The sequence below is a fragment of the Lissotriton vulgaris genome, chromosome 12 (assembly GCF_964263255.1).
Source record: "Lissotriton vulgaris chromosome 12, aLisVul1.2, whole genome shotgun sequence".
Lineage (NCBI taxonomy): Eukaryota > Metazoa > Chordata > Amphibia > Caudata > Salamandridae > Lissotriton > Lissotriton vulgaris.
The window spans coordinates 708,603,007-708,618,116 of NC_141700.1; the positions used below are offsets into that span (position 1 = coordinate 708,603,007).

Sequence of the window (15,110 nt, forward strand, 5' to 3'; positions counted from 1 at the left end):
CAAAGTTGGTTTCTGTCTAAGTGGAAGTAATGTGATGGGGCTGATGATCATTTGAAAATATGTAAATCAAAAGTTGGGGTGCTTTGCAGCATGTCCAGGTAATGTTCTGTATCATGCTGGCCTGTGCTGAACCGAACATAGGATGGCAGTTCTCGATGCAATATTGTGTGCGCAACCATCTCTGGTGTAAAATGAGGCCTGTTATGAAAGGTAAAAAATAAATACATATTTTAAAGGTCTCTGATGTAAATGATGTCTGTTATGGAGACCAAAATAGGGGTAATAAATAAAAGCACCCTTTGTGCAATTATCACTTCTTTCTTTCTAAAGAAACTTAATGTTTGAGGAATAATAAACATGGGCCAGCATGTAATGCAACTGTGTGGGCTGTGTATCACGGCAGGGCATGGTTCTTTAATAGGAGCAAAGTTGATGCTGCAGCATCATGCACAGCCAAAGTTGAAATGCACGATGTAAGTGACAATTACTAAAAGAAAAAAAGAAAATAAACCTTTTTTAAAGGCACTGATGTAAAATGATTTTAGGCCATGAAAAGGAAAATAAATAAATACATAAAAGACATGTGTTGTGCAAGTGTGGTTTATTTCTAAGTGAGGGTAATGTGTTGGAGTTTATTAATATGGGTCAGTGTGTAGAGCCAGCTGGGGGCTGTGAAACAGGGTAATGCCTGATTCTTTAACAGGGTAATGTGTTGTCACAAACCTAGACTGTCAGTTCCGTGGTGCAACATTGTGCACGGACAAAGTTGAAAGTCTCTGGTTTAAATGACACCAATTACTAAAATAAAACCAGTGTTATGCAACTGAGGTTTTGCTCTACGTGTGAGTGCGGGGACATGGCTGAGAAACATGGCATTCTTGTACAGCATGCGCTAGGCTTCGTCAACATGTATAGGCATATTTTTGTAATTGTAAAATAGGGTGCTGCAGCCCAGAAGGGGCTGGATGGTGCAAGTTCCACAAAAGGCCGCAAACCCCGTCCTGGAGATGTAACATGATGGAAAAATGTAAGTGTGCTGATGTAACATTTTTAGCGCCTAAAGACGGTTAAGACACCAAGAGGCTTCTGCGCGGGAGTCAGCTGGCATGGACTGATAAGCATGGCTCTACGGTGAAAGAGTGGCGCGAAATATGCACATGGGCCTCATAGGCGGCCGGTTAGTGAAAGCATGACATTTTAAAAACGCGTACTTTTACATCTGAGTGGGTGCAGAGAAAAATTGAAGGGTAATACGTAAGCTCTCTCTCCACCAGTTTTTTTTTTTTTAAGACACTTAGAGGGATCCTACAGGGGCTATTTTATCAGAATGCAACAGATACTAGGGTACAACATTTTTAAAGGAGCGCTCTTACATGCAAACTCTTTGCTACATGTTCCCGCCAGTCTGGAGGACGACCCTCCTGGGCTTTTATCAGATCCTAGCAGGTATAAAAATGAGAACGCAACTTAGACGCACACCAGCATCTTGGCGAGTGAACAGGCAGCGACAGAAGGTCCCGAGGTTAACATGGCACACCCTGGCAGAAGTCCTGCTGATAATACCAACTCTATACTTAATGTAAGTAGTTTTAAATATTTATTCTAGTTTATAAAGTATCTCATGCATTATTTAATAACTTTTGACATGGAATGACTGTACAAAGCATGCACACAAATGGGAATGTAGTAATATGTCAGAGAGTCTTAACAGTTTAAGGTGATTAAAAATGAAAAAATAAAACAGCGCCTGTTATACACTTACCTCGAAGGTAGGAGGTCTTCAGGTTCTGTATCCTTGTACTTGATGCCTGGTTTGGTAAAAGGGGATCCTTCAAGGCCTGTGTTAGTAGAGGGGACTGGAGGCAAGCCTTGAGCCTCCGCAGCGCTGGGGTGTGCTATTATTAAAAAATTATAAGCCTTTAGGGTTCCTAGGCATTAGGGGAGCTGAGGGGCCTGCCTGGGTGGGCCTTAGTTAGTCTCACAATGGGTGTGCCCTTGGAGGGTCTCCGTCGTTTACCCAGAGGGGGATTAACAGCGTCTATGGGGCAATAGGGGTGGTGGAGACTGGCATCCTAGGCCTCCGCCGCCCCCCAAGCTATTTTTAAAAGCCCCGGCATGGTCTGGAGTATAGCGGCTGCCCAGACTGCTCCTAATGCCTTCGCATCCCGCAACTGTTCTAGGTATATGGGGAGACGCCTGAGGGTCTCAAGGGGCCGCCGCTTCCCTTGAGGGCACTTTAAAATACTTTTGGGGGCTGTGGGGTGACGGAGACTAGTCCAGAGGGTCGCAGGCAGCCCCTATTTCTTTTTTTTTTTAAATCGGCGGTATGTCAGAGGGGCTGGGACCAGCCAAGGCTACCCCTATGGCCTCAGTCGAGCCTCGTGATATCCGCTATGCTGGTGGGGTCAGGCGGGGGCCTTAGAACAGCCTCCGCAGGACCCGCCATGACCTCTATGCTGCTGGGGCAGGCGGCGGCGTACTCCGTAAGGGAGACCGATGCCTTTTCTGTTTTTTAAAATAAATATCGCCCTGATAGGGACGGCGGAGGCTGCCATCAATGCCTCCACCGCTAGTACCTCTTTTTGCGCTGCTGCTAGCGCCCCTCCATGGGGCTGTTGGTGGAGTACGGCTGTCCCAAATGGGCTCCGTGGCGGGAATGAGTGCGAGGCTCAGAGCGGCTTCAAATCGCTCGGAGCCCCGCCTGGTGACCCGGTCGTCATGATGGGGGCGGAAGTGTTTTAAGCACGGCTTCCGCCCCTATCATGGCCGCGCTGTATGCACGGCTTCCAGCAGTATCCTATGAAGCCCAATCATCCACTGTAAATTAATGCAGTGGGGGCCACTGAACGCGCGAAGCGTGCCCCTGCTTTTAATGACAAGCCCAATAATTTTAAACAGGCAGCTGTACGTCTCGTAAGGAGCGGCTGCAGCATCACGCTTAATGCCGGTGTCTGGGACCCCCTGGTGGCAGGGGCGTCCCGGCGCCTGTTCAAATAACCTGTGATCCTTGGCAAATGAACATGGTGACGGTTTTTTATTTTATATAGCGCAAACTTCATCCCAAGCTGGCAGAGCGCTTTACATAAGAACCTGTTGCAAGACATGAGGACTAAGGATTACCCCTAGCTCAATCATCCCATAGTTCTGGGCAAATAAAAATGCCTACTGTAACACACCTAGTGCACACGTAAAGTGCTCTGAATTCCCTAGGGCTCAGGATATATTTTAGCATGTACCTTTTATTAGTATTTTAATATTGTATTATTTATTTATTTATGTATATATACATATATATATATATATATATATTTATTTTTTTCTGTAGGCAGGATCTTCAAGAGCTCACCCTGTCTGATGCGGAAAATGCTGCTCTTGCCGAAGGTGCGTGTATAGAGCCAGTCTTTTTAGAAATAGTAGTAAAAACACTCTTCCTGCATTTTTGTAACTGTCTTTTCTATATGTTTTTTTTTCTTTTTTCAGACGATGACATGGATATGCTACTATCCTTTGACATAATTCAGCAACAATTGGATACTGAGGAGAGGGAGAAGCAACAAGCTAATAACACGCCTATTGTCGGTAAGTACAGGAGGTGTGTGTGTGTGTGTGTGTGTGTGTGTGTGGGTGTGTGTGTGTGTGTGTGTGTGTGACATGTTTTATACATATATATATATATATATACATATATATTGTTTCTTTTTTAGGGGCTGTGCCCGGTGATGTGAATCAGGGTAACCCTGAAAACCCTGTTAAAGGAAGAGCCTTAAAAAGGTCAGCAACAGCTGTTAAAAAAGGGCCTCCTCCCAAGAAGCGGGCTCGACAAGCAGCACCTGTTATTAAATGCGGTCCATCTACGGAAAAAAAAGATCGGCAACCAACGCCTATGCTTAAAAGCGGGTCGCCTATGAAGAATTGGCCACCACAAAGACTGCAATCAGGTGAGCTTTTAACAGTTGTGACTTCGTTTTAAAAAGCATGTTTTACTCTGATACAGTGTAAAGTAGAATAGTCCTGTATTTATCACAGGTGTATGTAAGAAACTTCACTGTAATTATTGTTACTTTTTATAGTTTTTTAATATATATATTATAGTTTTTAATATATATTATTGTTTACCCCTGTAGAAACAGTGAACCTTTTTGTGGGATGAAGAGAACCATTCAGTGGGGACCATTTATCAATACATCTAAAGGACATCACAAATGTGGGGCGAAATAAAACAAAGGAAACAGCCGTTGAGCCCGCTGAGGCCCAGAGGGACAACATTTACGAAGGTATACATTCATCCAAAGGTAGGTGGCATCAAATTTCTGGTAAACCTGTTGAAGAGACTGTTGAAGATGTTAAATCAGCTAAAGTAAAGCCTTCATGTGCGAAAAAGTTAAAGCTGGATCTACCACCTACCCTTGTTATTCAAAATGACCCCAGAGGTTTAGCTAAAAGAAAATCAACTACTCAGCTGTCTAGGACTGCCTCTTGCTCACAGATTCCTAGTGTCCTAGCGGAAGGGCAGGTCTCCGTAGACATTCCTACCACAGATAGCTCCATACAGCCTGTGTCAGGTCATAAACAGAGAGTTAAAGGAGTGAGGTCTAGACAGGGTAAGAAGTCCGAGACAAACATGGTCTCTGGTAATTTACAGACTGATCTTTAGAGTAATAGGGCCCCTATAGCAAATAATGACACGGTTATCAGCGGGGAGGTTGTTGAAAGTAATGAATCAGAACAGGCTTTGCATGCGAGTCTTATAAAGCTTCTTCAGGATATGTCTAGATTAACAGAGAGTTCTGAATTAGCACCAACAGAAGCGTTCAACCTGCTCTCAAAAAGGAGCTATGAGGAATACAGAGTCCCACCACCCAGCCCTGTCGCCTCTCACACAGCTGAGGCCCAAGATTATTATGATCAACATTTAAATTTATTTCAACCATGGTCGCCAGCAGCCCCACTTGCGACATATGAACCCACTAGTCCCACCTCTAGTGTAATAATATTGCCCTCGCCCACATCAGACCATGATCACAGTACAGCTTTGGAGGGAATTGATAAGTCGTATTATGAATCAGCATTTAGCCCTGAGGAATCCGCTCCAGGCTGTTCGCACTGGGATACTGCTTCTTTAGACCCCATCAACAATAATATTGATAATCCTAGTACGTCCGCAAGACATGTAATAGTGGCTGATGCACAGCTCTGTCTGCAGATGGACCCAATTTTAACAGGTAGCAGCTCAGGCCTTAATAATAAAACAGCTAATAGTGATGAGGGAGCTATCCAAGGGAGGGTCCCAAGTAATATAAACAACACATTAATAGACCATCCGGACAGTAGTGGCAATTCTGAAATAGTTTATAAAACTGTTTTACTATCCAATATCAAAGAAATGCAAAAGTCTATCAAGCAAGTAAAGGACAGGGTGAGCTCTATAATCTTAAAACATAGAAAAGCAAAAAACAAGAAGTGTCTTATAAAAGACGTTTTGGAGGAGGTAAATCATGTGGTGAAAATGTGTACAAGCTATGTGGTATCAGGCTGTGAATCAACAGTTAACCACTTAAAGCTCATATCATTATGACTAGACTCACAGACACCCCTAAACATTACTAATGAGGTGTTTATGACTAAAGCTGCATATGTGTCAAAATATAAAAAAACAATCCGCAAGATACTTAATAAGGCGCTGCGAATCTCACGAGCAGTGAAGAAGACAAAACAGGCAGAAAAGAACACCGGCTGTTTAAAGCCCTGACAGGTACCATTAAGGAGGTGTAAAAAGGATCCTATTGAGCCTGAATTTACAAATTTTCTTGTTCAATCAGGATGTGGGTGGATACCCCAAAACACAAGGGCTAAGAACAAGCAGAAATGGATTAATAGGGCCATGATCCGTCACCGCTTAACAAATAGCCTAAAGAAAGCGCGAATACATGTCAAAATAAGAATTAAAAAATTAGCAACTCAAGCATCCAGACAGACCACCCAAGAACCCGTTCCTGTAATATTGCCATGGAGCAACAGCCCTCAGCCTGTGTTTTTAGAGAGCGTCAGAAGGTACAACCATCCTATACACAGGTTTAATGCTACAGAACACTATGAGGAGTTTAGATTTGTCAACCTTGACCGCATAACCTCTTTAGGTCAAGGCATTCTAGTTATCCAGCTATACAAGCACTCGTGGAACGCATGTTACAGGATACTGGCCCTAATGATTTTTTTCAGCTCCGCTTTCAAGGACAAGAACTCAATAGTCCACAACTAGAACACCCCACGATGCCTTTGATGCTGTAGATTTTTTAGAAAACCTCAGTAATCTTTTGCAGAGTAGGAGCGAGATATTAGCTCAAGGGACCTTTAGAGTCATAGCTCTAGTTGTCCGATCTCGTACTGGAGGTGCTTCTAGACCATTAAAGAGTATTCTGTTCAGTAAAATCATCGGAAAGAAACAAAAATGGCTGCTTGATTTTAACGACCCCGGAGCTCATACATGCCTGGCGGCCAGCATAGCTGGCCTTTTGGCTGCCCGTGAGACTAGTGATGCTGGTATCTTGTCTAGAGCTACTGCCGCCCATACAGCTCTTAAAGTACCTACAAATCACCCTGTTGGTTTTGGATACCTAGGGTTTTTTGAGAACTATTTTAAAGTAACAGTAAAAATTCTGTACAACAGCAATGGCACATGGCGATACTTCACATCTGGGCAGCCTCTGAAAAACAAGACCATTTATGTTCTTCACCACGAAAACCATTTTTATGGTATCCTGAATTTAAAAGGATTTTTAGGAGCTAAGTATCTGTGTGCCCACTGTGATCACATTTACACCAAGCGTCTAGCTCATGACTGTGAAATGCATTGTAAAATGTGTCATTTAGCTGGCTGCGAAGTTATAGCGGAGCAGGGGGTGCGATGCGGCATCTGTAATCTGTTCTGTCGCTCACAAAAATGTCTGACCACGCATAACACGTTTGTCAGGTGCAAATTTTAAAAAGATTGTGCTCGATGTGGGCATTACGTCGCAGAAAGCAACAATTGCCCTGGGATGCAATGTCCCCGCTGTAAAGAGTCTTTTCAGGCTGGTGCAGACCACCTGTGCTACATGCGCAAGGGGCAGCAACCACCTAAAACAGAAGATGATATCATTTTTGATATAGTGTGCACCCTAGAAACATCAGTGCATGAGCCCAATTATATCTACGCTCATCATCTAACTTCAGATGAGAACTGGGAGTTTGAAGGTTGATCATGTGTGAGTGATTTCCTAGTCACCTTCATGCAGCCCAGATATAAGGGGTATACCACGATGGCTCATAACTCAAAGGGGTATGACTCCTTTTTTATTTTACAGAAGTTGATTAGTGAAAAGATGCCTGTAAAGCTCATCACCCTGGGCTCTAAGTTAATGTCTGTAACTGTTGTAACCTTACAAATACGTTTTATAGACACCTTAAATTTTCTGCCCATGAAGTTAAGTAAGTTGCCAAAAGCTTTTGGCTTTCCTGGATGTAAAGGTTATTTCCCCCATTTTTTTAACACATGGGCTAATCAAAATTACGAGGGTCCTATGCCACCTACTCACAGCTACGGAGTTGAGTACATGATGCTAGATGAGAAAAATACCTTTTACAATGGTATAGTGAAAACAGTGACCAAACCTTTAATTTTCAGAGCGAGTTAAAAGCCTACTGTAAGGCGGATGTTATGATCCTACGCCAGGCTTGTAACCTTTTCAGAGATGCAGTTGTAGACATGACTAAACAGGTGGAGGTAAGCAACCCCAACACGCCTAGGGAGAGCGAATCTATTGAGTACATTGACCCCTTTCAAAGTATCACGCTAGCTTCTATGTGCATGTCTATCTATAAGCACATGTTTTTACAACCTCAAAGCATAGCCTTAACCCCTCCCATGCTCATGACGGAGCTGCTCCGTCATGAGCATCGGCTGAGCTGTGCTCATGACGAAGCGGTTCCGTCATGGCCCTGCCGCCGCGCCTGCGCGGCGCTGATTTCGCGCCTGCGCGGCGCGTTCTATTGAGCGGGCGGGGCCATGACGGAACCGCTCCGTCACGAGCACAGCTCAACCGCGGCTCGTGACGGAGCGGCTCCGTCACGAGCATGCGGCCGCCGCTCAAACCCTTCCCCCCCCAGCGCTGCGGCGGAATTGCCGCCGCAGCGAAGGGGTTAATACCCTTGGATCTCTATAATGGTAAACAAAAGCGTTACTCCACACCATCAATACAATGGCTTATGTACATCTCTAACAAAGAAAACATCTACATTCAGCATGCCTTACAGGGCGGTGAATACCGCGTGGGCTCCTACTACTTGGATGGGTACGCAGAAAATCAATGGGAGACCAACAGCCTTTGAATACAACGGTTGCTTTTATCATGGATGCCCCAGATGTTACAAGCCCCCTGAGTTTAATAAACTGCTGGGCCTAAAGGTTGAGCACCTTTATAGGCGCACCCTGATGAAAGCTCAATATATTGAAAACAAGGGCTTCATTATGAGAACCCTTTGGGAACATGAGTGGACTGACATGTTGGCATCAGACGCCGAGTTAGGTCTTTTTCTCAAGAGGGAGCAGTTACCTGAACCTTTGGATCCCTGCCAGGCCTTATTCGGGGGCCGTACAAATGCAATACAATTGTACAGAGCTGTGGGTCCCGGGGAGAAAATACACTACTATGATTTCACAAGCTTGTATCCATTTGTCAACAAACTGAAGTTATACCCCGAAGGACACCCCACTATTATATACCGTGACTTTAAATCTTTAGACACATACTTTGGACTAGTTAAGTGTGAAATATATCCACCCAGGGGTCTTTACTTTCCAGTGTTGCCCTACAGAGTGGATAGTAAGCTCATGTTTCCCCTTTGCCGAACATGTGCTGAAAGTAAAGAGGCCGACTTATGTCCCCACACTGAAGCACAGAGGATATTGACAGGTACCTGGTGTAGCATAGAGGTTCAAGAGGCCCTAAAGAAAGGATACAGGCTGGGTAAAATATTTGAAATCTGGCACTTTGAAAGGACTACAACACAGCTCTGTTCTGAGTATATTAATTTATTTCTCAGAGACAAGCAGGAGGCCTCTGGGTATCCAGAATGGTGCACTGATGCTGCCTCCAAGCAACAGTACATCTCTGAATACTATGCTCATGAAGGCATAAACCTGAGACCCGATTTTATCCAAGTCAATCCCGCCAAGCGTCAGCTGGCAAAGTTATGCCTCAATTCTTTATGGGGTAAATTTGCGCAGCGTACCAATCTCCCAAACACAACCATCGTCACGGATCCTGACAAATTGTTTAATTACCTTTTTCCCCCCTGTTATGACCTATACACCTGTGAGTTTATTAATGATGATACAGCCATGCTGGGTTGGAAACATGCTAAAGAGTACCCCACAACCAGTAGCAATATAAACATCTTCATAGCTTGTTTTACAACCGCACACGCTCGTTTGGAGCTTTACAAGCTGTTAGATAAACTACAGGAAAGGTGTTTGTATCATGACACACACTCTGTTATTTTTGTGAGCAAAACAGGGGACGAAGACCCACCTCTGGGAGACTATCTAGGGGATTTAACTAGTGAGCTAGATAAGGATGAATTCATAGTCCAGTTCGCCGCAGCAGGACCCAAGTCGTACAGCTACAAAACCTCTAACAATAAAGTCTGTATGAAAATCAAAGGTATAACATTAAATGTTCAGAATACCATAAAAATAAATTTCGACAGTCTAAAGAATCTAGTTCATGAGTATGCCCAAAAGACTAATCACACCTGTGACAAAACCATTGTTGTAAGTCAGCCTTCTATAGTGAGGACCAAAAAGAGATGGGAAATCACAACCCAGCTTTTGCATAAAACATTGCGGGTGGTGTTCGATAAAAGGGTCTTAAGGTCAGATTACAAAACTATCCCTTACGGTTACTAAAGATACATTACTGCTGAGAGCCTCTACCAGCATGGATACCAGGTTGCAACATCCCTTTTCATGCGTTATAGCTGGCCCATCAAATTGCGGCAAAAGCTATTTCATAAAAAAACTATTAGAAAATGCTTGGGGCGTTTTATCCCATACGCCTGATAATATTGTCTGGCTTTATTCCTGCTGGCAAGATTTTTATACTGAGCTCACTCACCAGTTTCCGTACATTAGATTTATAGAAGGGATACCTACTAGTCTTAACGACGATGACTTGTTACTCAAAGATCGTGTGAATATGGTAATTGTAGTTGATCTTATGCGAGAAGGCGGGGACCATCCTGAAATAGAGCGAGCTTTTACTCAATATTCCCACCATCGCAATCTGAGTATATTTTACATCGTTCAGAACTTGTTTTACAAGGGTAAGATTAGCCGGTCTATAGCTCTCAATGCTTCCTACCTAGTTTTATTTAAAAACCCCAGGGATAAACAGCAAATAACAGTTATAGCTAAACAAATGTATCCGGGGAACACCCAGTTTTTTATGGAAGCCTTTAACGATGCAACCACTAAACCCCACGGCTACTTATTGGTAGACTTAAAACCCCGTACTCTAGAAGACTATTATTATGTTTCTTATATAGCGCCTGAATCGACCCCCGAAGGGGTATCTCCGCGCTTGCCTTGGGAACCCGTCCTGGCTTTTCCCTGTGAGATAGCCCCTACAGGGCATCCCCAAGGTGAAAGCCAGGCATCCCGCCGCGGGGGGCCGTTGTGGAGATTAAGCAAGCTTAATGCCCAGAGTTGCAGAGTGTGAACCCATGATTAGGTCAGGCACCGAAGCGAGAATTATCGAGTCCATGGACATTTAAGCTCAAGACCCTGCCGCATCGGGAATTGAACCCTGGTCCCGGGTCTGACCTCTGCTTCAGGGTCTGCCTGCTCTAACCAGTGAGCCACACTTCTCTACAGACTGAGGGCTGATACCTTCCCGCCTGAGCTACCGGTCACCTACATCCCTAAACCTAGACCCAAAGGTTATAAAAAGATGCGCTAAAATGCCTAGACCCCATTTATTCCCCAAGAGCTCCACCATACGGTGTTAAACATGTCCGCCTGACTACGTCGTAATATGGCCCTCCTGAAAATGCTTGTTACAGCCAGCCCACCTCAGACAAAAGCCATACTATGTGCTGCTTCGGACGACTTAGTTGGCGCCATTTCAGAAATTGCTCTAAACACCCTAAAAGGTAATGTACCTATTTCAACTAGCCAGTACAAGGTGCTAAAGAAGAGGCGGCAGCTCATCAAGAAGCTTAGTAATAAAAGGGTCTCCCTTACTTCAAAGAAGGAACTAGTAAAGCAGTCAGAGGGCTTTATAGGAGCTCTGTTGGGTATAGCTATACCTCTAATTACAAGCCTCCTGACCCGAACCTGATGGATTACAATCAGAAAATGTATCCAGTGCCAAAACAGCAGCTTGAACAGTTGGCACCCTCTACAAATGATACATGGGACATAAGGAGATCTGAAACGCTTCGCCTGGATGCTGAAATTAAAGATATTTTGGCCCGCACAGACTTAAAGCCTGAAGCTAAAGCGGGGCTCTACTCCCGAGCTCTCCAGAATTTCTTGCAATATTACAAGCAGCTACAGACTGAAAAAAACAAACTGACTTTATATATTGCTGATGACGAGCAACCCTAGGTATCCGCCCCAACCCAGCCATCACCATCACCAATAGCGCAGCCACAGGTCTCCCCTGACTCTATGGTTGAGAGCTTGCTACAGAACGTGAGTCAAAGGTACAGAGGGGCTGCGCAGATGCTGTTAAGTAAAATGGCTGATTCTAAAGACCTAACATCCTGGAATGACCGCGGTGAGTTCGTCTATAAGGGGCAGCCAGTTGTTGGGTCACGCATCCTAAAACCCTCTCACGACAGACAGCCCCAAGAGGATGGGAACAGTTTCTAAGAGCTGCTGCGGAGCTCAACATTCCATCATCGCTCGTGGGTAACACTGGGCATCGCCGCCAACTTGAACTTTTGAAACAACCTATGAGCTCCAGTGCTGCATCCCCTCCGCTATCATCTGCCTTTCACACCCCTTCAAATTCACCCACGGCCCCATTCCTACCGCAGCTAATCTCTGCAAATAACCCTGGAGATGTGCCTCTGGAGGCTAAAAAGTCTCTATTTAAAACTAAGCGATGGGTCCGATATTAAGAAAATGCTTATGTCCTGTTACTGCATGATTGTATATTTTGTATATAAAGAGGGTGTACAGAACTGTGCTTCCCTGAGAGTCTTTACTATGTGGTTCTCTATTTATCTCTGTACCAACTTTTACATGTGTGATTCCTGAATATTTCAAATGCTTGTAATAAACATTTATAACTTTTCAACACTCTACTGTCTTTGTTTTTTTCTTATTGCTGAGTAAAAACACAGACTCTGAGTAGTTTCTTAAATACAAACTTTTATTAATTTATTTATTTTGAAAATGAGTATTACACAAACATGCATTATAAAACTTTACACTTTTGGCAAATAGCGTATTCACTTGTAACAATGCTAGGAATAGGTTTCAAGCCTTCTTTCATATAGCGGGTAACAAGCCTATCATTGCTGACTTTATCACTTGAATATAAATTAAAAAAAATTCTAAAAGTTAGACCCTCTGACATTTTACAGATAAAATATATACAATGTTCCCCACAGGTTATAGATAGAGAATCCTGTACCGGCAACTTGTTATATTCTACTCTAGAAGCCACTTTTTAAAAATACTTGAATATAGGTTTTGTATAGATGCTGTGCTCCGGAAACTCTGCAAGACTATCAAACACAGTTACCCTGTCATTGTCCAAAAACATAGCAGCCCAGTGAGTTCCTGGTTCATGATGAGGATCTGTGTTAAAGACCAGAGATCGGGGTCTTTCATAACTTATCTCCTTAGGCAACCCATCGCTAGGGTAAACACCCAAAAAGTATTTCTTAGCGGCTTTATGGCGGGTTAAGAAGTCTCTGATGTGAACAGTGTCCATTTTATATTATTTTCAAAGATAGTCAAACAGGATCTGCCTGGCGTGATTAACCTGTATGACACTATTAAATACAGCAAAAACCACCATGTTCACATTTGCAGTTAGGGCAGCGCTAAAGCGGAATTCAGCTTTTAGATTACCATTTTTAACCAGGCTGTAATTGTCCCCATCTTCCATGTCCGGGGTCAGATCAAAGGCAAATAGCGTGTAGCCTGCGCCATATCCTTCACGTGATATGACAACCCCTGAATCACGCAGGTGCTTCCCAGTTATCGACACTAATCCAAGATATTCTCTAATAAAATTTCCAGTTCCAAAATTAGGTGTGTATGGCTTTGCAGGTATGACAGCTCCCTCGTGAACTAGGGCCGCATAGTTGATGCCATAGTGCTTGAAATTAAAAGGGTTGGAGTTATATGAACCACTAAAAGCTGTATTGTCAACAAACCCAATAATGACAAGTTTTGGCAGCTGGCCCAGAAACAAATTTTGCTGCTGTGTTAATCTGGTTCCTGCCGGTATGCTGTAGACTTTCATAGAGACTCTTTCAATGGCATATTTAGCATTAGATGGTTGTAGAGCCTCAGCGTGAGCCAATCTGACTGTTGGTGATACATTCACTCTCTTTACATACAGGCTTGCAGATTGTATGAGCAGTTTATAGTGTTCGGCATCCCCAGTAATGAGGCAAAAGGCATCTTTGTTACGGTTGAGTTTGATCTGGAGATCTATGCCATTAACCATTAGTTTATCTTGGAAGAAGAGGTCTGTATGTATTCGCCCCAGGAGGTCAAACTCTCTACTCTCTGCAGCAAACCCTGCTCTTTTTACAAAACCTGTTTTGGGGCCATCCAGAGCAGTGTTTTCAAACTTAGCGTAAGTATCTTTGTAGAAAAGACCTGCTGAAAGTTGTGTGTCCAAGGCATCGCTGCTGTAGTTCAGGATACTCTCCATGTAAGCCCTGTAGGCGTACATATTGTCATTTTGCGTGATGAGTCTGTCACCCAGGGTAATATCCACCTGATTAAACATGGGGTAAGCAATGGTAGCCACTTTAGCGGTTGCGGCAATATCTGATCCATCTGCTTTCACAATTTTAGACACCACATGTAGCAGAGTATTGTTGAGATATAGATACATATCAGTGGATGCCGATACGTAAAACTCTATAGGGGCCAGTGGCGTCAGGGCCGCTAAGGGTGATACCTCCATGAAAAAACTGTTTTCGATACTGGTCTGTGTTGGTTTTAGAGAGAACAGATCTAACTCTGACTTGGCGCATTCGCCCGAAGCGCAGTGTACAAAAGCCATGTTTTAGCGTGTCACTCCTTTTAGAAAATGTTAAGGTTAGAGGCTGCTCTCTTCTTCGTAGCTCTCTTCCGCCTCGGGGATCTTCTTTTGTGAGCTCTTTTTGAAGATCGCTTCCTTTTTTTATAGGGAGCGGGGGGGGGGGTCCTCGACGCTGGGAAGACCTCCTCTTCCTTAAAATACTGAGGCGTGGTTTGTACAACAGTCCTGACCCTTCTTGAGGCTGTCTGTTCATACGTTCAACGACGGCCGACTTCACAGACTGTGGGAGGGCAGGCTTGATAAACAGGCGAGGAGGCTGAAGAATAGGTTTAAAGGAAGGTTTATTAATAAGTGGTAAAGAAGTTGAAGGTTGTTGAGTTATTGGTTTTGGATGTTTTACAGCTTCATCCGAGTCCGACGAGGATGATGAAGTCCGGTCTTCGGTGTGTCCTTGATTGTGGTGTGTTCCCCGGAGGCTCATAGAAGAACAAAGAAATGAAAGGAGCCGTTAGAATAATGTATTGCTGTTTCAAAATGTCATACCAATATAACATCACAGTATACAAGTGTACCTAAGCGTTTGGAGAACAGTCCCACCACACAAAGTAAAGGTTGAAAAAGAGGAAAAGAATAGGTGTTTCTACAACACCCAAAATATTATCATGACTGTTATCAGCTAGTGTTCGATTAGAAAAGAAGGGTACAGGAGCAGACCGTTCCTACAGTAACATGGGATTTAAACTAAGGCAGCATTTCATTCACAAAGAACTCAGAGATACCACTTTGTTGGACGCTACCCACACCCGTTCGTTTACCACCCTCTCCCGTCTATTC

General features: G+C 43.8%; 1 protein-coding gene across 1 annotated transcript; it reads right to left on the reverse strand.

Moving 5' to 3' along the window:
* Positions 1-12,998: 12,998 nt before the first annotated feature.
* Positions 12,999-14,297, reverse strand: LOC147678060 (uncharacterized protein F54H12.2-like). Its single transcript, XM_086945612.1, has one exon. The coding sequence runs from the start codon at positions 14,295-14,297 to the stop codon at positions 12,999-13,001; it is 1,299 nt and encodes a 432-aa protein (XP_086801738.1).
* Between the last annotated feature and the right edge of the window lie 813 nt (positions 14,298-15,110).

Bases quoted from the DNA above. Each gene is read 5' to 3' on its own strand.
- LOC147678060 (XM_086945612.1), bottom strand. From the start codon at position 14,297: ATGGCTTTTGTACACTGCGCTTCGGGCGAATGCGCCAAGTCAGAGTTA.